Raw genomic sequence first — 19038 nt, 5'->3', positions numbered from 1 at the left:
GAAAAGATGGGTGTGAACTAGAGAGCCTGAACCGCGATACGCCTCCGAGGTGGAATGAATTTAATTGAAAGGTTCATTGCCGTTCGCCATCCGATTTCGTCGTCAAAACATCTATCTACCCTACTCCGTTCGGGAAAACACCCGAATTAGAAAAATAGCTTGCCATCGAGGTTCACTCATCAAAAAGACCCAATATTTTCTTTGGTCTTTTTTTCTATCATTTTTCCCCTTGCCAAACATGAGTGGTTCTGCAAATTCGGATAGGGAGACAGAAGACTACTCAGCAACGGAGGAGGAAGAGGATGATTTTCTGGCGTATATTCCTGAGGATCAACGTGTATGGTGCTTTGTCATTTTTGCATGATTTCTCACTCCTATACTAGGATAAGATTAAGCAGTCGTTAGCAAACATACAGAGTCAATTTCGAACCTTCAACGTGAATCAAAAGCATCAGAAAGTATTTCTTGTGTTCTCGTGTATTAGAATCAGGTTGCGGACGTACTGAGTCATGTTCCAGACATAAGCGAAGATGCCGCGCAACTCGCCATTGATTCTTGTCGAAACAACGAAGTACTGCGCCCTCCGAACTCCTTCCTCTCTAGTTGCTCGCCATCAAACGTCTTCTCGAAGACGCTGACTTCAAAACCACCGTTGTGGCCATGAGTTCTGGCGAGATGCCTATCGACCTCCCTTCCATCATGGTACGTCTCTCTCCCCTTCCCCTCCTTATTTCCAGTACAAAGACAAGCGACATGAGCTCCTCGAGGCCTTGGAATGGGACCCCGAAGAGCGCGAAGACAAGGACGACAAAGAGAATTGGGAGCTTTCCTCCTCTTCGCAACTCCTCTACGATCTCGATCTGCCCTCGCCTTCCTCGCGCAGACGATCCCCCACTGCCAACGGTGGAAACGGTGGAAACAGTGGAAACAGTGGAAACTCGAGTAGTGCGGGGAGCGAAGGCAAAGATCGCAAAGTCCCGCGACTCAGTCTCGATGACGCTCTTATCATGGTAGTTTCCACGTTTCCCTGTTTCCAAGCTCGCCAATCTTCGCACACGTTCCCCCGTCGAAACGCCCCCTTCCCCCGATTCGTCCAGTTCCCCGGTTTCCCCCGTGCGTCCAAAACGCCGTCGCGCGGAGGCGGCAAGCGAAGACGACGAATACAGCGACTCCGAACCGCGGAAAAAACGCTCCTCGATCCAAAGTCGCGGTTTTTTTCTGTTTTTGACGGCTAGAAGAAGCTTCGTTTTTCCGCGCTCTCTCGGGTCCCGCGGGGAAAACGATCCCAGTGGAGGCGTTACGTCGCTTGGGGTGGAGCGAGGCGCGGATCAAGGCGTTTCGGAACCGCGAAACGAATCCAAATCAGTACTATTATCGCTTCAACGACCCGGGAGAACCGCAAGCGACGGGGAAGTGGAGCCAGAAGGACAAGGCGCTGTTTCTGCAGCTGATCAAAGAGAAGGGCGTGGACTACCAAGTAGGGGGTATTTTTGGAATTCCAGAAAAGTGGGGTATTTTTTCGAGACAGATCCCCGGACGCGTGGGGTACCAGTGCAGCAACTTTTATCGGCAGTTGATCAAGGAGGGTGAGATCAAGGACGATAATTATTCGTTCGATAAGAGCGGGAAGCTGGTGTTCCGGTTCCACGACAAACGCGGCCGCAGCACGCTGGTGCGACGTACGGGCGCGCGGCGAGCGGCGGATTGGATGGACAGCGAGGACAGCGCGGGGCTGGAGGTCGGAGAAACCGGGGAAACGGGGGAAGGGGAGGAGGAAGAGAAGAGCGTGTTGCCGGTAGGGCGAAGCGAAGGGCGTTGAGTGAAGGATTTGATCGATCCGATGACGATGATGCCGGTGGTGAAGCCTGCGATTTCGCCGTATGGACATGTGATGGGGTACGATTCGTGGGTGAAGGTGCTGAATCGAAACCCGAAGAATACGTGTCCGTTCACGAAGAAGGTGGGATTGGAGAGGAGCGTTGAGCGTAGAAGCTGACGCGGAGGTCGCTGGTGAAGTTGACGGCGGAGAATATCGAGGAGTATCGAGGAATGATTAAGAGCACGAACGGGTTTGAGGGGGAGTTGAAGTGTAACTGAGTGAGGATGTACAACTAGTGAATAATCGATTTTGAGGTGGAAGTGTTTGTTGGAGATTCATTTGTCGATGGAGAAATAAGGATGGAGTGGAAAAAAAGATAGGAAAATGCTGATGGAAGAAGCTTAGAATGTGGTAGATTGCCTACAAATAATCGTATCTATTGTTTTTGTTGTACTCATAACCAGTCCCTTATCAATTTTCATTCGAAAACACACGAATCTCACTTTTTCAACCATTGTATGTTTGAACATGTACAACACGCTATTTAACTACGATACTACCCTTTTTGCAGACTCTGTAGAAGTAATACCGAATAGTTACGATGGTTTGGCTCCCTGGTCAACTTCATCCCTAGGATTCTTTGTTTCTGGAACGTATCAACTCGATGAAGCTACGAGAAAGCGAGATGGCTGTGTTGTACTTCACCAACTCGAAGTACACAGTGATTTTCCTCTCCTCAAGGTTTAGGGAGACAACAATCATGTCCACACATTTGAAAAACGGTCGTTATCGGGAATTCTCGATATGAAATTCAATCCGCAGTGCGTAGGCCAAAAACACACTCTAGCGCTCGCCCTCTCCGATGGCTACCTCTCCCTTCTTCCTCTTGATCTTTCAAACCCATCGAACACCGTATGGGGCAGAGAGGAGCGTCTCCTCATCAATGATCCCTCCACAATCTGCCTCAGCGTGGACTGGAGCAATCAGCTCAACCCCAGCGACACTCCTCTCCTCGCCGTTTCTCTCTCGAACGGCGAGGTGGCTCTCTGCGCGGTGACCAACAGCGGTCTCCAGCTGCAATCCAAGTGGTTCGGCCACACGCTTCCCTACACGACCGTCCCCGCGGAAGTCTGGATCGCCTCTTTCGACCCCTCCAACAGCCATCTCGTGTTCTCTGGCGGCGATGATGGTCTGCTAAAACAGTGGGATTCCCGCGTTTTTCCCGCGTCGAATACCCCGGTTTCGATAACCGCGGGGTTCGAGGCCGGTGTGACTTCTATTTGTTGGAACAAACACGATGCAGAGTACTTGACGGTGGGGAGTTACGACGGACACATTCGAATGTTCGATCGAAGACAGATGAAACGCGCCGTGAGCGATTTCGATGTGGAGAACAACGCTGGAATTTGGAGAATAAAATATAAACACAATGCGAACTTTTATTTGGGAGAAAACGAGCAAGGAAACGAGACGACGAAGAATGAGTTTTTGGTGGCTGCGATGCGAGCAGGGTTCTGTGTGATGGAGTATGATGAAAACAGACAGATTTCTGCGAAGGTGAGGTATTTGGAGCAAGGAACGGAGTCTTTGGCGTATGGAGTGGACTACATCAACAAGAAGGGCTGCGATTTGGGAAAGCGCGAGGGTTTTGTGGGCAGCTGCAGTTTTTATAATCATCTGATGCACGTTTGGGATTATTCCTATTGAATTGTGTTTGTTAGACACCTTTTTATTCAAGGAAGAAACAATGCATTTCTTATCGTGGGCACTCCAGCTAAACTGTAAACTGTAGATCAATGATTTCTGTCCTGTTTCTGCTGATTGCTTTGGTGGAGGCAGAAAACCCGAAATACGCGTTTGTAACCATGTATTACACGGGTGGAAAGCTGAGCCGATCTGATTTGATTGCAATTCGCACCATGTATCAGTCGTTTTTGTCCATGAAGTCAGAAGCTGATTTTGTGGTGTACACGGGGCAGGACACTCCGAGTTCCGAGATAAAGGTATTTCAGAAGGACGGAATGAAGGTGTCCGTCATTAATGTGACAAATGCATACAAGCAGCGAGCGATTCCTGTGGATCTGCAAAAGACCCGCAATCTGCTGCACTTCTGGGACATTAAGGAATACGAGCGTGTGATATTCGTCGACCCCTACACAATCTTCGCCCACAACTTCGACGGCCTCTTCAAATGCTCCTACCTGTGCCTTAAGGACGAGCAGCCTCTCGTGGTGGCTCCGCCTTTCGTTAACCCTAGATGTACTCGAACGACATGATCGTGCTGACGCCTGGCCACCAGCCGACGCGCGAAATCTTCGCGAACAGCCTCGAAACGCGCGCCACTATCGACCAATACACCAAATTCAATCACTACGGGTACTACTCGACCGAGCTGTACGAGCAGAGCCAAGCGGCGCCGCTCTTCGAACTCGGCGATGCCGAGGACTCCTCGTAGACTCGGCAATTCCCATCGACTCTAGCCAAAACCTCCGTCGCTTCTACAATTACATGAACTTCGCCTCGCTCATGTGGTACGAGAAATTCAACTGGGACTTGTACAGCTGCTCGGGCATTGCCGACAAGCGCCTCCCGGTGTACTCGATCAATTTCCGGTACTCGCTGGGTCACCGCGATTATTTCCTTCCCACGTTTTGGGAAGACTATCATTTTGTTTTTGTTTTAAACGAAATTTGGTATCAATGGCGACGCACACTCCACGAATCCTTCGCCTTCTACTACCTCGCCCTCGCAGCCCTCCTCCTCCTCCTTTTCTTCGCCGCCAGCTGGATTTGCCGCGCTTTTTCAAACGCTTTTGCCGCGGTTTTCACCAAACTCGACCCCCTCTTCAAACGCTTCCACTGCGAAACCGCCGCCTGGAAACTCATCACCGCGGGGATCCTCGCGGTCTGGTACCTCGCGGGGTTCTGGCTGGTGCCCTATTGGCTGCCGCCTCCCGCGGGATTTTTCTTTTTCTTCGCGGTGGTGGCGGAATTGAGCGGGATCTCGGTCGTGGCGCTGAATCGGGCGACGACGATGCTGATCGGGGAGAAGCGAAGCACGACGGTGCAGCTGGAGATTTTGATCGGAGCGACGGGAGTGTTGGCAAGTAAGATGATGATGATGGTGATGGTGATGATGGGTAGGTTCGTGCATGTTTTCGTTCGGGAAGATGATACCGATTGTACTGCGATTGGTGATGCTGGTAGTTCATTTCTTTGTGTTGTTGTATTGCGTGTATTCGCAGATCAGTCCGCTTTGCTGGAAGTCGAAGGTGATGTATGCCACGCTGCCAGAATAAGTTTATTTGTTTCTTGTTTGTTGGAACTAGCGATCTGGTATGGAGGAAACGAAGAAAAGACCCACCGTTTTGCTGGGAATTACGGGAAGTGTCGCAACTGTCAAAGTGGGGATTCTGTCGATTGAAACGATACTGTAGGTCCCCGAACTTTGTGTGAAAATCTACGAATTCGCTGAAGTATGGCTTTTGGGGATGTTTGACGAAAAGATTCTCATTGTCGCTACAAAGCCGTCGCTTTATTTCTTAAACATTGCTAAAGAGTATTGCTAAAGATATTGATTGATTCGAGATACAATGCAGAAGCCTATGAACAGTTTGTAGGATTAAATATCCCGATATTAACAGATGATGATGAATGGAAGAACTATCACTCTGTAAAGAAGGATCCCGTGCTTCATGTGGATGTAGTGAACATAGAGGTTTTCTTCACATCTAGTTACGTAAACGCGCAGACCTACTAGCAATCATTCCCCTCACGGCGAATACCCTTGCCAAATTAACAAATGGGATCTGCGATAATCTGCTTTCAAGTACCTACCGTGCGTGGGGAGCAAAGAAGCCGATTGTCGTCGCCCCCTGCATGAATACTGAGATGTTCAACCATCCACTCACTTCTCAACAGTTGGCTTTGCTGCAAACGTGGGGAGTGGATGTAATCGAGCCTTGCGATAAGTTATTGGCATGCGGTGATGTTGGGAAGGGTGCTTTGCCTCCAGTGAATGAAGTTGTGAGTCGAATAAGGGAGTATTTTATGTGGTAGTGTTTGAGATACAAATGAGAAAATGAAGTGATTGGAGTATTGGTTCATATAGAAGTAACTGCTGGCAGAATATGCTTGGGGTGATGGATAATACAGATTCTTGAACAACGAGAGTTTAGTGTTTTTAACAATCACAATCATTCAGCAATCATGGTTATTGAAAGTAGTATCTTTATTCATAACCAGGGCAGTTAGGAGTGTCGCCCATAGGATAAGGTCCAGTGATCTCATTGTTGTAGGCACCTGTTACCTCCCAATTCCAGTTGAAACGGCACTGAGCAGCATCCATCGGATCATTCATATCATAGTAATAAGTTCGAGTCATCACCCGATCATTCAAAGCCGAATCATCCACACAGAACACAGGATACTTGACTGTTTCTTCTTTAGCTTCAATAGTAACATCGGTATAATTAGAGCAAGCATTCTGCAAGGCCTCAGCAAAATCAGAAGCTCCCACCAAGTTGTAGCCATTCATGTTCAGGTTAATGAGTCTCAACTTGGGGAAATTTATCTTATCAGTGCATATCCAATTCAAATATTGCATGATTTGCTCAGTCAAATTAGCAATATACCCGGGATTTTGTGCCTCCATTAAATAATCATAAGTGGCAATGTAGTTTTTGACAACATAGAATTCCTCCAAGTTCAAAAACCAGCCATCATCTGCGTGCTCATCCATGAAACTTAACACCTCAAGGAATCCCTCACGATACAAAGTTCCATCACCAATATACATAATTCGAGGCCTTGTGAACTGAAGGAACTGCAAATGTAGTAAGGCAAGCTCAGTACTTACAGTACGGCCTTTAATGGGATCATGCATAATATATAAATCGATAGGAGCGATGTTTTTAACTTGCTTACTCAATGAAGTATTCCACAATCCAACACTGATCTTATCAACTCCGCTTAGAGCAAACACACGGGTATGAGCCAAGGCCTTCTTGGGATAAGCATCACGAACAGATAAATAGAGCCTGGTTACATTAGTTTCCGCAATGATCTCCTGTTTACAAACATCGGGAGTGACATAATTGCAGTTATCTCCGAGAATGAAAGGATCGTAAATAGGGAACCAAGGTTCAGGTGTAGGCGTAGGCGTAGGTGTAGGAGTAGGAGTAGGTGTAGGCTTAGGAGTAGGAGTGGGAGTAGGTGTAGGAGTAGGCTTAGGAGTAGGTGTAGGAGTGGGTGTAGGTGTAGGTGTAGGTGTAAGCTTAGGAGTAGGAGTAGGCGTGGGAGTGGGAGTGGGAGTGGGAGTAGGAGTAGGAGTAGGAGTAGGAGTAGGAGTAGGTTTAGGAGTAGGTTTAGGAGTGGGAGTAGGAGTGGGAGTAGGAGTGGGAGTAGGAGTGGGAGTAGGAGTAGGAGTAGGAGTAGGTTTAGGAGTAGTAGGAGGTTGAGTAGTTGGAACTTCAGTTGTCGGAGTTTCAGACGTTGGTGGAGGAAGTGTAGTGGGAGGATTGATAGGCACAACCTCCACAGTTCCAGAATGTCCCTCGTTATTTTCAATGGTAGTCTGAATATGGGTTATAATATCCATCGGTAGCTCCACCATATACTCAACTCTCTGAATATTGCTCATAGAATAAGCACTTAAATTCATGGTGAAATTCGTACTGATCTGCGTCACCGACATCGCCACGAAATTCAACATAGATTGCATTCCAACAGTCATAAGCATCAGATTCGGAGTATTTAATCCGAAGTATCCCTTATAATCTGACAATCTGCGTACAGCAGCTCCAGAGAAACTATTATCGTCGATATCAATATCAGATAAAATAGGGCAATCAATAGTTAAGGTTACAACAAAGGGGAATGCATTTGCTCCGATTGCCAAACTTTCCAAGTAGAGATATGTGATGTTTAACACAGAGACATCACTTTCCCCACCATGTGTGAATATCAGTTTTGATACATCAATAGGAATAGTATCAATTTCCTTCTGAGAATCGTGCTTTTCGATTACTGGAGGGACAGATTTTACCTTGATCGACATCGCGTATCCAGCAATTCCAGCATAGTTGGCATTCGTGTCATTATCCACGACAGGCAGATTCATCTCGATATTCTCGCAAGGCACCACGTTGAAAGTCACGGTCCATTTCTTCTCATCGTATCCCTTCATCAAACCATACAAAGAAGGCTGGTCAGTAGCTCCCGTGTAAATATCATCGCCTGTCACATCGTTGGCGGTCTTCAGACGAGTCAAGTCCAGAGCCATCAGCACAATCACAGGATTGCCCTCAGCAGCAAAGTTCATCAACCCGCTCTTGTTCGGAATATCGTTCTTTGTTATTTCAAAATAGAATTTGGGAGCAATTGCAGAGCAAAGATCTCCATTGTTTTGGATGATACTTAAACCTACTGTTTCACTCATTAGTCCCTTATCTGAAACAAATTCTATGATATCCATAGGAGTCACATCATTGGGTTTAATTTCTTGACTCTCAGGGAGACACTTGAGAATATAAGGCAAGTACAAGTTTTCATGAACATTCTCTTTCTTCAAAGCAGCTTCAGCAGCAATGATCAAGGCACTTGCCCAGGACGTCGATGTAGGATTAGAAAGAGAGTATTCTTCAGCCCCAGTACACAAATCACGACTAACAATGTCTCCAGACCACGAGTCATGTACAGTCTCCTCAGGTTCAGCAAAGGAACCTTCACCAGAGTAGGTCACTCCGAGTTCCATCTGCTTATCCAAATCATCATCACTGAAGTCAGACAGAATAGAGAAACTCATGGGGTAGTTTCGGTATTCCGACTTTCTCTCAATTTCCAAGCATGCAAGCTTCCAGTTGTTGAAATAATCCCTATAGATTATGATTTACCCGAGAAAATACATTCTGCAGTTAGCAAGGTCATATCCACACTTTGAGGGATACTCAGCTAAATACGCACGATAACCTTCTTCATTGCATTTATAAGGAGAGGAAGAAATGCAAATTTGCGACAAAATCAAGAGCAAAAGAAATACCTTCATGTCAACCATAAAAAAAATAACGGAGTAACGGAAATAGACAAAAAACGTCAGTATTTTAACTGGTATACGTAGTATTATGATGTATTAATTGTACATTACATACTTTGCAATATTTAAGCTATTTGAACACTACTAACATAAGAATGACCTCTAAACACAATTCAGTTAGTTCATGCATCCTGTGATATATATTGTAGTGGTACAATATTAAGCATGACTATTTACAAATATATAATAGTGGACACTTATTCCAATTTAACTGAATGAGTAAAAAGAGGGAATTGTATGTTTATAGTATTTAGCTGGATGCATATATTAATGTTTAGCCATAAGAATATAGACTATTAGCTAATAAGGAAGGATGGTAATGGTTTGTGTAGACAACAATCTGTACACACCCTTTATACATATATATTACTATTATTACATATTAGCTATATAATAATAATAATAATAATATTTAGAACAAGTGTATTATAAGTTCGTTTGCTAGATGGCTTAATACACAGAATTCTTCAAAAAAAGGTGGAGAGTATTACACCATATTTGCTGCTATTTAGTTCCATTCCATAAAATCGACCATTAATTCTGGGTACGTTCCAACTATGCTGGTACCACATGTAAACAATATCCTTATAGAGTTTGTTATACTACAGCCCAATATTCAGGTAATGGTGATGCAACATAATGTTTCCCCTCATTGTGTCTCTTTATCTCCCAATCTCTTATCATAATACTGCCCAGTCTATTTTGGAATGGACATCCACCACACTCTCCAAGTCTTCACAATCATTTGTGCCCCCAAACCCCATCCACAGAATCATCAATTGGCTTTCCAACAAACAAGCAAATCCACAAACCATCCTATTTCTTTTTACCCTTCTTCGCACTAACCAACAACGTCGTCTCGCCAAACACCTCCATAAACGCCGCCTAAGCATCAGAACCCATCCTCATCCTCACCGATTTGTACAACTTTTCGATCCACACACACATGCTTTGATTGTTCTTTCGCTCCACCTCGCCCAGCACATGCACGAACAGCGGGCGCAGACACGTTCCCACCGCGATATCGGCAATCGAGAGATCATTTCCAGCCAGGAACGGAGATTCCTTCAGACGCACCTCGATCTTACGAAGCAGCATCATGATATCAGATCGCGCTTTCTTCTCGGCCTACGAGTGAGAGAGAAAGCAAAAAATCGACGAGTGGAGGAACCTGATCACGCGTTAAAGTACCATTTTGTAACCAGGTGAGAACCGTCGCTGGAGTCTCGAGCTGTTCGTAACAGAATTTCAGCCACTGAAAAATGAGAAAAAACAACATCGGACTCACCTCGTCGGCTTGTTCCTTCATTTCCGCAGGAAGCGTGCCGTACAGCGGAGACTCGGCGCACAAGGCTCTGCACAGTTGAATCGCACAAAAATAACTACTTCAAAACTTCGTTCGAGTCATTAAGCTTCACATCGCCTCTTTGATAAATAAACTCCTATAATTTGATTATACAGCGCATTCATGTACAGGCTCCGCATCTACTTCGGTGATCTGAAGGTCGGTCGAACCCAAAGCCTTCAGTGTGACTAGGATCTACCTCATGAGCGATGATGCAATATCCGAACTCTTTCTGTTCTATTACTATTCTTCAGTAAGGTCAACATCGAAAATGTGAGAAGGAAAGGTGAATTGTAGGGTGAAAAGTAGAGGTATGAAGGTGTACTTTCACAAGGGTACTCTATTGTATCGATTTATCAAATGCGAAACCGACTTCTAGAAAATTCTCTTCAATCCGAAAGATCATAAAAATGAAATTCTTGACAGCTCTTTGCTTACTTTCTGTGCTATTTGCATATTCCGTGGACTTTGAAGACCTCCCGATCTTTATGGACGATGAGGCGGTTGCTGAAGAGATGAGCCGCCCGGAGTTCGCGGATTTTATTAACCAGTTCGGAAAATACTATGGATACAACAATACGATTGATTCGATTCGTGAGGAAGACATGAAGCGTCTTCATGGAGCTGTCTATTTGGACTATACAGGTGCTGGCGTGTACCGAGAATCCCAGGTGCGGGAGTGCAATAACCTGCTTCTCAGCGGGTTGTATGGAAATGCCCACAGCCGCAATCCTTCCAGTATGAATACGGAGCATTTGGTATGTTCCCCGCGTTCCGTGTCACGCGTAGGTGGAGCAAATGCGTGAGCGCGTGCTGAAGTTCTTCAACGCTTCGCCTGCGGACTACTCTGTGGTTTTCACGAGCGGAGCGACAGGTGCTCTGCACACGGTCGGCGAAGTGTTCCCCTGGAGCAAGAACAGCAAATTCTACTATTTGGCCGAAGTACGTCCATTCGAGCCATTTTTTTAAACTCCAGAACCACAACTCCGTCCTGGGAATCCGCGAATACGCCTTCCGCTTCGGGAGCGGCTTCAAAGTGATGAACGAGGAAGACATGCCTCATGACGAAGCCTGCGTGCAAGTCTGCGAAGACGACCTCAAGAAAATGTTCGGCCACGAAGACCACAACTACACGTACTCCCTCTTCGCGTACCCTGCCGAAGACAACTTCGCAGGCGTCAAATATCCGCTCAGCTGGATCAAACAAGTCCAAGACGGCTATTTCCACGACGTTTTTCCCCCAAACCCCGATCACGCCTAGGGCAACAAGTGGCTCGTCCTGCTCGACGCCGCGGCCTTCGTCCCTACCAACCGCCTGGACCTCTCTCAAGTGCACCCCGACTTCGTCTCGCTGTCCTTCTACAAAATGTTCGGGTTCCCCACGGGACTCGGCGCGCTGCTCCTCCGCAACGAGCACATCGGCATCCTCAACAAGTTCTACTGGGGCGGCGGCACGGTGTCCATCGCCAGCGACCAAGAGCACTTCTGCGTGTTCCACGTTTCCCCTTTTTGGAGGAGTGATGAGTAGGGACGGCCGTGCAGTCGATTCGAAGATGGAACGATCAATTTCCTGAGTATCGCGTGTTTGCGGTACGGATTGGACGCGCTGGAGCAGCTGGGGATGGAGGCGATCAACCAGCACGTGTACGCGCTGACGCGGTATCTGTACTTGCAGCTGACGCAGATTAAGCACTCGTGGGAGAGGAGATGGGAGATGATGATTAGCAATGGCAGACCGGTCGTCGAGATTTATGGAAAGCATGAGGCGAATAATAAGGACGTGCAGGGAGGGATTCTGTCGATGAATTTCCTGCGGGCGAACGGGAGCTATATCGGGTACTATCAGATCCAAACCGAGTCCGCCGCCAAGAACATTCATGTACGCACCGGATGTCACTGCAATCCCGGCGCCTGCAGGAAGTATCTCAAGGAGCCGGAGAGTGTGCTGAAAACGCTGTCGCTCGAGAAGGATAGCTGCTCCGACGAGATCGATATGGTCAATGGCAAGCCGGTGGGAGGAATCCGCGTTTCGCTGGGATACCTCACCAACTTCAATGATATTATGCGATATGTCGACTTTGTGAAGACGTATATTGACGCATGGAGTGTTTGTTTCATACTTGACATGGGATCCAATCCTGCATTTCTGCTCGTCAAGGAAGGGTATGTGGTTCTCGTTCAGCGTCTGTTTGACGCGTTCCGATGGCTCTATACCGAAAGTGGCGAGATCGAAGTCGAGGGCAGCTTGGATGTGTCCTCGTTGCGAGCCATGGATTGTTTCTCTGTCGAGAATGAGGGGTTGTTCGAAAACCAAAGCATCTTGTTCAATCTTCCCTGGATGCTCCTTCCCGAAAAGTGGACTGCGGAACTGATTGCCCACTACAACCTGGCTGCCGTAGCTGTCGAATCTTCAGCAAAAGGGTACTGGGTGAAAGTTCAATCGGAATCCAATGACTCGATCGATCTGCAAACGTTGTGGAGCGAGTTCTTCAAGGCGTGCAAGCTTTCCTGGCAGTCGCAATACGGAACGGAGTTTTCTGAAGTGGTTGTGATTTTTCCAGATTACTATTCATCGGAGGCGAGAGAGGTTGTGCTGTCGAGCTTGCAATCTCTCCATTCCTGTAGTTATTCACTTTATTCCTTTGTCTATTCCTCGGTGGAGTATTGCATTTATATCGAGTGTACCGAGTTTCTGTTTTATGCTTGTTTGGTAAATACGAACACGTCCGAGATTCGAGAGCGTGTTTTGCTCCCCATCCAAAATCCGGATCCCCTTCATCTTTTGACAAACAAAGTCATCGAGTCGCTTTATTCGAGCCAGTCATCCATTCCAGAAAACGAATTGAGAGCCCTGTATCGAACGATTCGACTTCAACTTCGACATCACCTTCACCGATCGTACGAATTCTTTCGACTTTTGCCTGATTTGGACTCGGATAAGGAGATTTCCTGCTTTCGGATTGCATTCCACTCCTCCTTTCTTTCTTTCAAATCGTATCAAGTCACATACAAGCAAATCGAGGAAAGTTTGAAGGAATCTCTTTCCTTTTCCGATAATCTGAAGCAACTATGTGGAATTGTTGCTCAATGGTGCGAATTGGTTCAAAATAATGTATCTGTTTTGTTAGATGGGCTGTATTCCAGTCTTCCAGTGGTCCGAAGATGCTTCCAAGGCGTTAATCTGTCTCTCAAGTCTTTTATGTCGCGAATCACGGATCAAGTGAATCAACTGCAGCCCTCTCTGTGTAATGATTTTGCCTTTTTGGATCATTCGTTGAGTGTCGCTATTCAAGATGGCTTTGCAATGGTGGTTCTGAAGCAAGGTATTCCGCTTCCCACACAAACCACATCCACTTTGTTCTTTTCGCTTTCTCAAAACAGAAATGCGGTTCTTTCCCTTTTACGAGGCAATTCCTACAAAGTGGAAGATCTTGTTCCTGTTACTTTTATCCCACTCGAATACACATCCGCGCAGCTTGAATTCGGAGGAGTCGAAATCCGAATCACGTTGCTGATTGATAAGCAATGCAATTTGATCGTATCGATTGTGGATAGTTTTGATCATCACAAAACGATACGAATTCCTTCTGACGAATTCATTAACTCTTCAGAAGAAAACGTTCCCATTTCCTCCGAACCCTTTGTACGCCCCACTTGCAGTCGATTTACTTCCTATTATCAAGGAGAAATGGAGAACGGAATGGCTCAAGGACTGGGGCGATTATTTGACAATCGAAACCAACTAAAATACGAAGGATACTGGGAAAAGGGGTCGTTTTCTGGAAAGGGAACATACTACTTTCAGAATGGAGACGTGTATGAAGGATCTTTTTCGGAGAATTGTCTGCACGGCATGGGAATCTTGTACGATCGCCAGGGATTGGTGGTGAAGAAGGGCTATTTCGATCGCGTGAAGATTGAAGAGACGGAGAGCGGATGTATGATTCCCTTTGAGCCACTGGAGGAGTACATCGCGCCGCTCGCAGTCGAGTCGCCATCGAATGGGAAGACGAGTCGCTACGAAGGCGAGCGAATCGGTGGAATTCCATGCGGCCAAGGCGTTTTGTATGACGAGAATGACAGGAAAGTGTATGAAGGAGGCTTCAAAGATGGGTTGTTCGAAGGAGCGGGGAAAACCTTCTTCCCCTCGGGAGCGGTTCAGAGTAGCGGAATGTTTTCCCGCGGGAAATTGGAGGGAAATGGCGTTCTGTATTCGGAATCGCAGAACGTGATCATGGAGGGAACCTTTCGCCACGGCTTGCCGCATGGATTGTGCTCGTGTTATCGCGATGTTCCAAACAAGCAACTCACATTTGAAGGCTTCTATTTGAACGGAAAGCAAGAAGGGTTTGGCACCCAGTTTGATTCCGATGGGAATGTGGCGTACCGCGGTTATTTCTACCACGGAAATGTGTGGGATCACAGTTTGTTTCTCTCGTTCTCGCCTCAAAATTCCACCATCACGGCAACAACGCTGAAAAATCACTCCGGTCGTTGTTTCTTTGGTCGCAAAATCGTGATCGCTGCGATGAATGGATTGGCGGTAACGGATTTGTTGAAAAGCGCAAAGTCGCAGACGAAGTGTGTAATTGAATTCTTTCGATTGCAAAGTAGAACCATTCGAATCCTGCTTTCATTTTCTGTAGATGATGTTGCTGCGAGTTTATCGCAGGAATACGTCGACTTGTTTTTTCAGTTATTGCTGAAATGTCCGAATCTCGAAACATTGTGCTTAAACGATTCTTCCATTCGATTTCTCTCAATCCCCGAATCCTTTCCACACCTCGCTACCATCTCCTTCGATTGTTTTCTCATTCTTTTTAACTTTTCATTCCCCAGATCTCCCATCGCTTCTTTCCATCACTCTCCAAGCCAACAGTCTTCCCAAGCTCACCGATTTCACGCTCTCATCGCTCCCTTCGCTCCAAACTCTTTCCATTCAATCCAACTGCGCTTCTCAGTTAAATCCGCACTCCATCACGCAAGATCCAGAACGTTGGCGACGTGAATCCGCGTTTTTAAACAAACGATTTGTGCTTTCGGGTAGCTGCGAAGATTGCAGAAGACTAACAAAACAGATTTGCCTCAGCTGATTCGAGTGGACATCGATCCCTATTCGTTCGTTGACACTGTGGTTTTTGAGGTGAAAAGTATGTTATTTTTGAAACAGCAATTACGAGCACAGACACGCCTCGTCTTCGCGAAATCCACATCGGAAGCAATTCGACCACTTCCTATAGTTTCACGAACTGTCCCGTGTTTGCTTTGTCGGATTTGGGGTCGCTGGAGGAAGTGCAAATCGGACAGGGCTGTTTTGTGTTCTCGAATGTGTTGTCTCTGCGCAATCTGCCCGCGTTGAAGAGACTGAGCGTCGAGAAAGATTCCTTTTTTTATATTTCCAAATTGGTATTATTGGGTATCATTCAATGGAAGACAAATCAGACGTAGAGCTCCCACAACTCGAGCAGTGTACCATTCATCCTTCGAGTTTGCAGCATCTGTCAACCAAACAGATTGACAGTGACATTTCAATCTGAGTTGTTTGTTTATTTGTTTGTTTGTTTATAATCGCAAATAGAAAAAATAGGGAAAAAAGGGCCTACACGGGAATCGAACCCGTGACCTCTCGCACCCTAAGCGAGAATCATACCACTAGACCAGCAGGCCTTCACTTCGATTCATCATTTATCATACATAATATGCAAACCAAGCAGGCAATTCCAAAGAGATGTTACCATGAGAGGACAATTCACACTCTTCTCTATTTTATTTGTGGATATACTCCTATTCTACATAGTTTTAGCAAAATCGTACTATGAAGTGAGAAAGTGTGACCTTTGGAATTATCAATAGATTTTGGGAGTGAGTCCACTCGCGGAATTGAAGGAAATCAAGAAAGCTTACTATAAGGTGAGAACAAACGAATTGGTATTATCGTCTAGCTGTCCTTAACCCTTCATCCTGATAAACTACGGAATCCCACAGAGGAAGATGTAAATCGTTTTATGGAAGTGGCTATTTCTATTCTTTCCTTACATGGTTCAGATTGTAAAAGCCTATGAAACTCTTTCAGATCCCGACAAGAAGCGAACTTATGATTTGGGTGGGGAAGAGGTTTATTCTATATTTTCGATTTTATCTAGTCGGAGCAAGAGAAGGAGCAAACAAAGCAATACACAAACCAGCCATTTTCTTTTCACTCCTTCTCTCCAGTCTTCATAGAATGGTTGGATGATTCCTAGTATTACCGATTTGAAGCCACTTTTAAGCCGCGCTTATTGGCCAAAGCGCCAGCCATTATGTTGACTCTTCCCATCCCTCTCTCTTCCCTCTATGAAGGAATTCGCTCCCAAACGCTCTATTTTAACCGCACATCCATCTGTCCACACTGCCGTGGCACAGGAGTCTCCACTCCGGAACATGTTCATGTCTGTCCTTATTGCAACGGTACGGGTCTTCGCGAATATTGCACAGTGATTTCTCGCGAAATCGGATATTCCTACTCTACTGTATGCTCCGTCTGTGGCGGAAGTGGCCATCTTCCCAACAGCGAGTTTTCGTGTTCTCACTGCGGCGGCAGCGGCGTAAAAAACACGCAGAAAATAAAATTCGATGTAGATAAAAATAATAGAAGACTTTGTGGAAGTCAACATGAATGGAGGGATTCGAAGCGACTACGAAATTTCCTTTCGCGGCGTTGTACAATTTAAAAAAACAACAATGAAACACAGGGAAACGAACAGTTTTTACGGCGAAGAGGCGACGTTTTTGTAAAGCTGCGTGTGCTGCCCCACGTTTTTTACTCCGTGGATGGCTATGTACCGCGGTTTTCCCATCGTTTTAGCGTAGAATCTGCACACGAACGTTTCCATTTCGGTTGAGGAATCGTTTCTCGGGTTCTCGGCGTTGCTTCGGCTTCCTTCCAACGAAACTTTTTTTTATTCTCGCTCTCTTCCCAGTTTCGACGGTTTCTCCAATTCGTATTGGGTTGATGAGCAGGCATGGAGCTCGCGATCCAGGGCAAGGGAATTCCGATCGGCAGCACGGGGATGAGCGGAGCGTTGTTCCTCCACATCCAAATCCGCTATCCGCCCGCATTTTCCGCGATGGAGCTGAATGATCTGCGTGCGAAGCTAGAAAGCCGCGAAGTGATCAAGGAAGACGGAGAATGGGAAGAAACGGAGCTGTTTTTGCGGTTCAAGGCGATGCGCAGATTGCAGATGATTGGAGAGTCGACAGGCTTGGCGTGGAGCGAAGCCGATTTCCTGCACAGCGAAGCGAGTTCTCCTCGATTTCAATGCGTGCCGTGGTTTTGGTTCTGGTTTGTTTTCTCAAACACACAACTCGAAGCGATTGGATTCTTCGCGAAGATGCGCGCTGCGTCGATTGTCGCTCTCCTCGGCTTCTTCGATTTCCTCTGCGTCCACATCGTCGAACGCGGAGAGCTGCAGCTGCTCGCTGCGATCGCTGCGATCGCTGCGGCCACGGAGATGCGCGGAGTGGCTTGCAGGGTCCGCCTCGCGCTCGATGGGATCGTCGTCCAAAGCCTGCTGGGCATTGGAGTGTTCAAAATCACGCTCGATCCCATTCTCAATGTCGTTATCCGTAATGAGTGAATTAATGTTTTCATGATTCAAAATTCGTTCGTTTTCATTTTCATTTTCATTTTCATCATCGTCATCTTCTTCGTTTCCACGAATCCCCAATTCTCTCTCTCTCTTCTCCACTTTCTCCATCAATTTCTCTTCCAGCACACTCAATCCTTCCTCATCCTCTTCTCCTTCTCTCTCCTTTTCATTTTCATTTTCATTTTCATTTTCATTTTCATTTTCATTTTCATTTTCATTTTCATTTTCATTTTCATTTTCACTTTCATTTTCATCTTCCGTTTGATCGCTTGCCAACACGCCGCAATCCACGATCCGAACCACCGCCGTCGGGCTCCCGCTGCGCGTTCCGCACGCCTCGATCGCCGACACCACATCCATTCCTTTCGTCACCGCGCCGAACGCTACGTGATGACCATCCAGCCAGGGAGTGGCGCTCTATGCATTGACATCATGGTCGTACGGCCTACGACTGTGATGAAGAACTGGGATCCGTTTGTGTCTTTGCCTGCATTGGCCATCGACACGATCCCTGGACGATCGTGCTTTATCGCAAACGTCTCGTCCGCAAAATGATCACCGTACACACTCTCGCCGCCTCGACCGTCGCCGCGAGTGATATCACCACCTTGAATCATGAACCCGGGAATTATCCGGTGAAACACAGAGTTTTTGAAATGAAGGGGTTTTCCCATCTTACCTATTCCGTACTCTCCAGTGCAGAGAGCCAAAAAATTTCTTACGGTGATTGGAGCAACATCACCGTACCTACACCTTAGCCACACAATACAGCGCCTACAAGCCGATAATGATTCTTCCGGCATTTTTATCATCTATAGTAATATCAAAATAAGCAAATTCGGTAAAATCAGCCGCCTACATTAAGACACCATAGAAACGCCATACGCAAGCAATACACACACAAAATAACACAGTACAAAGAAGATGGTTCATCTCTAAAAAAAGGATTAAAAGATGGTTATTAAGGACCAATTGCGCAAAATGTCCCCAAATATCCCAAAATATAACCTTGGGACAGTTAGAAGTGTTCGATTTGATAAGAGGAACATCATTTGAATTGAATAGGAGAGTCGAAATGAATGTTGGTGTGCAAAGGAGATCGTGTTAAATTGGAAGAAACATTTCAGTAGATGGAGTCGGTGTAAGAATTGCAG

General features: G+C 46.4%; 8 protein-coding genes; 6 read left to right on the top strand and 2 right to left on the bottom strand.

Annotated features, from left to right (window-relative positions):
• Window positions 1–238: 238 nt before the first annotated feature.
• On the top strand, window positions 239–1590 carry GSBLH_T00002636001 (uncharacterized protein; the record flags this gene model as incomplete). Its single annotated transcript, XM_013041115.1, has 6 exons — window positions 239–337; window positions 384–458; window positions 491–571; window positions 604–702; window positions 738–1010; window positions 1039–1590. The coding sequence occupies 6 exons, from the start codon at window positions 239–241 to the stop codon at window positions 1588–1590; spliced, it is 1179 nt and encodes a 392-aa protein (XP_012896569.1).
• Window positions 1591–1824: 234 nt separating this feature from the next.
• On the top strand, window positions 1825–2136 carry GSBLH_T00002635001 (uncharacterized protein). XM_013041114.1 has 2 exons: window positions 1825–1960; window positions 1990–2136. The coding sequence occupies exons 1-2, from the start codon at window positions 1841–1843 to the stop codon at window positions 2095–2097; spliced, it is 228 nt and encodes a 75-aa protein (XP_012896568.1). The 5' UTR covers window positions 1825–1840; the 3' UTR covers window positions 2098–2136.
• Window positions 2137–2347: 211 nt separating this feature from the next.
• On the top strand, window positions 2348–3526 carry GSBLH_T00006460001 (uncharacterized protein; the record flags this gene model as incomplete). Its single annotated transcript, XM_013041113.1, has 3 exons — window positions 2348–2423; window positions 2454–2533; window positions 2567–3526. 3 exons carry the CDS (start codon window positions 2348–2350, stop codon window positions 3524–3526), a joined length of 1116 nt encoding a protein of 371 aa, XP_012896567.1.
• An 89-nt stretch (window positions 3527–3615) lies between these two features.
• Window positions 3616–5242, top strand: GSBLH_T00002634001 (uncharacterized protein; the record flags this gene model as incomplete). The annotated part of the gene is made up of 3 exons (XM_013041112.1): window positions 3616–4047; window positions 4077–4270; window positions 4300–5242. The coding sequence occupies 3 exons, from the start codon at window positions 3616–3618 to the stop codon at window positions 5240–5242; spliced, it is 1569 nt and encodes a 522-aa protein (XP_012896566.1).
• A 4470-nt stretch (window positions 5243–9712) lies between these two features.
• GSBLH_T00002633001 (uncharacterized protein) lies at window positions 9713–10522 on the bottom strand (the record flags this gene model as incomplete). XM_013041111.1 has 7 exons in its annotated part: window positions 9713–9796; window positions 9827–10039; window positions 10071–10166; window positions 10200–10266; window positions 10298–10353; window positions 10386–10451; window positions 10484–10522. 7 exons carry the CDS (start codon window positions 10520–10522, stop codon window positions 9728–9730), a joined length of 606 nt encoding a protein of 201 aa, XP_012896565.1. The 3' UTR covers window positions 9713–9727.
• Window positions 10523–10666: 144 nt separating this feature from the next.
• On the top strand, window positions 10667–15264 carry GSBLH_T00002632001 (uncharacterized protein; the record flags this gene model as incomplete). Its single annotated transcript, XM_013041110.1, has 6 exons — window positions 10667–11014; window positions 11046–11198; window positions 11233–11487; window positions 11518–11754; window positions 11785–11951; window positions 11982–15264. The coding sequence occupies 6 exons, from the start codon at window positions 10667–10669 to the stop codon at window positions 15262–15264; spliced, it is 4443 nt and encodes a 1480-aa protein (XP_012896564.1).
• Window positions 15265–16292: 1028 nt separating this feature from the next.
• Window positions 16293–17030, top strand: GSBLH_T00006459001 (uncharacterized protein; the record flags this gene model as incomplete). Its single annotated transcript, XM_013041109.1, is given in 4 exon segments — window positions 16293–16359; window positions 16400–16482; window positions 16499–16840; window positions 16875–17030. The coding sequence occupies 4 exon segments, from the start codon at window positions 16293–16295 to the stop codon at window positions 17028–17030; spliced, it is 648 nt and encodes a 215-aa protein (XP_012896563.1).
• Window positions 17031–17587: 557 nt separating this feature from the next.
• On the bottom strand, window positions 17588–18817 carry GSBLH_T00002631001 (uncharacterized protein; the record flags this gene model as incomplete). Its single annotated transcript, XM_013041108.1, has 4 exons — window positions 17588–18301; window positions 18334–18631; window positions 18663–18739; window positions 18770–18817. 4 exons carry the CDS (start codon window positions 18815–18817, stop codon window positions 17588–17590), a joined length of 1137 nt encoding a protein of 378 aa, XP_012896562.1.
• Window positions 18818–19038: the final 221 nt, after the last annotated feature.

Source organism: Blastocystis hominis, assembly GCF_000151665.1.
Source record: "Blastocystis hominis, Singapore isolate B (sub-type 7) whole genome shotgun sequence assembly, scaffold_2".
NCBI lineage: Eukaryota > Bigyra > Opalinata > Blastocystidae > Blastocystis > Blastocystis hominis.
Note: the sequence above shows the minus strand (reverse complement) of the source record. Positions and strands in the feature narration are given on the sequence as shown.

Coding starts and splice junctions, on each gene's coding strand:
- GSBLH_T00002635001 (XM_013041114.1), top strand. CDS start 1,841: ATGACGATGATGCCGGTGGTGAAGCCTGCGATTTCGCCGTATGGACAT. Junction 1,961..1,989: donor CGTGTCCGTTCACGAAGAAG/GTGGGATTGGAG, acceptor CGTTGAGCGTAG/AAGCTGACGCGGAGGTCGCT.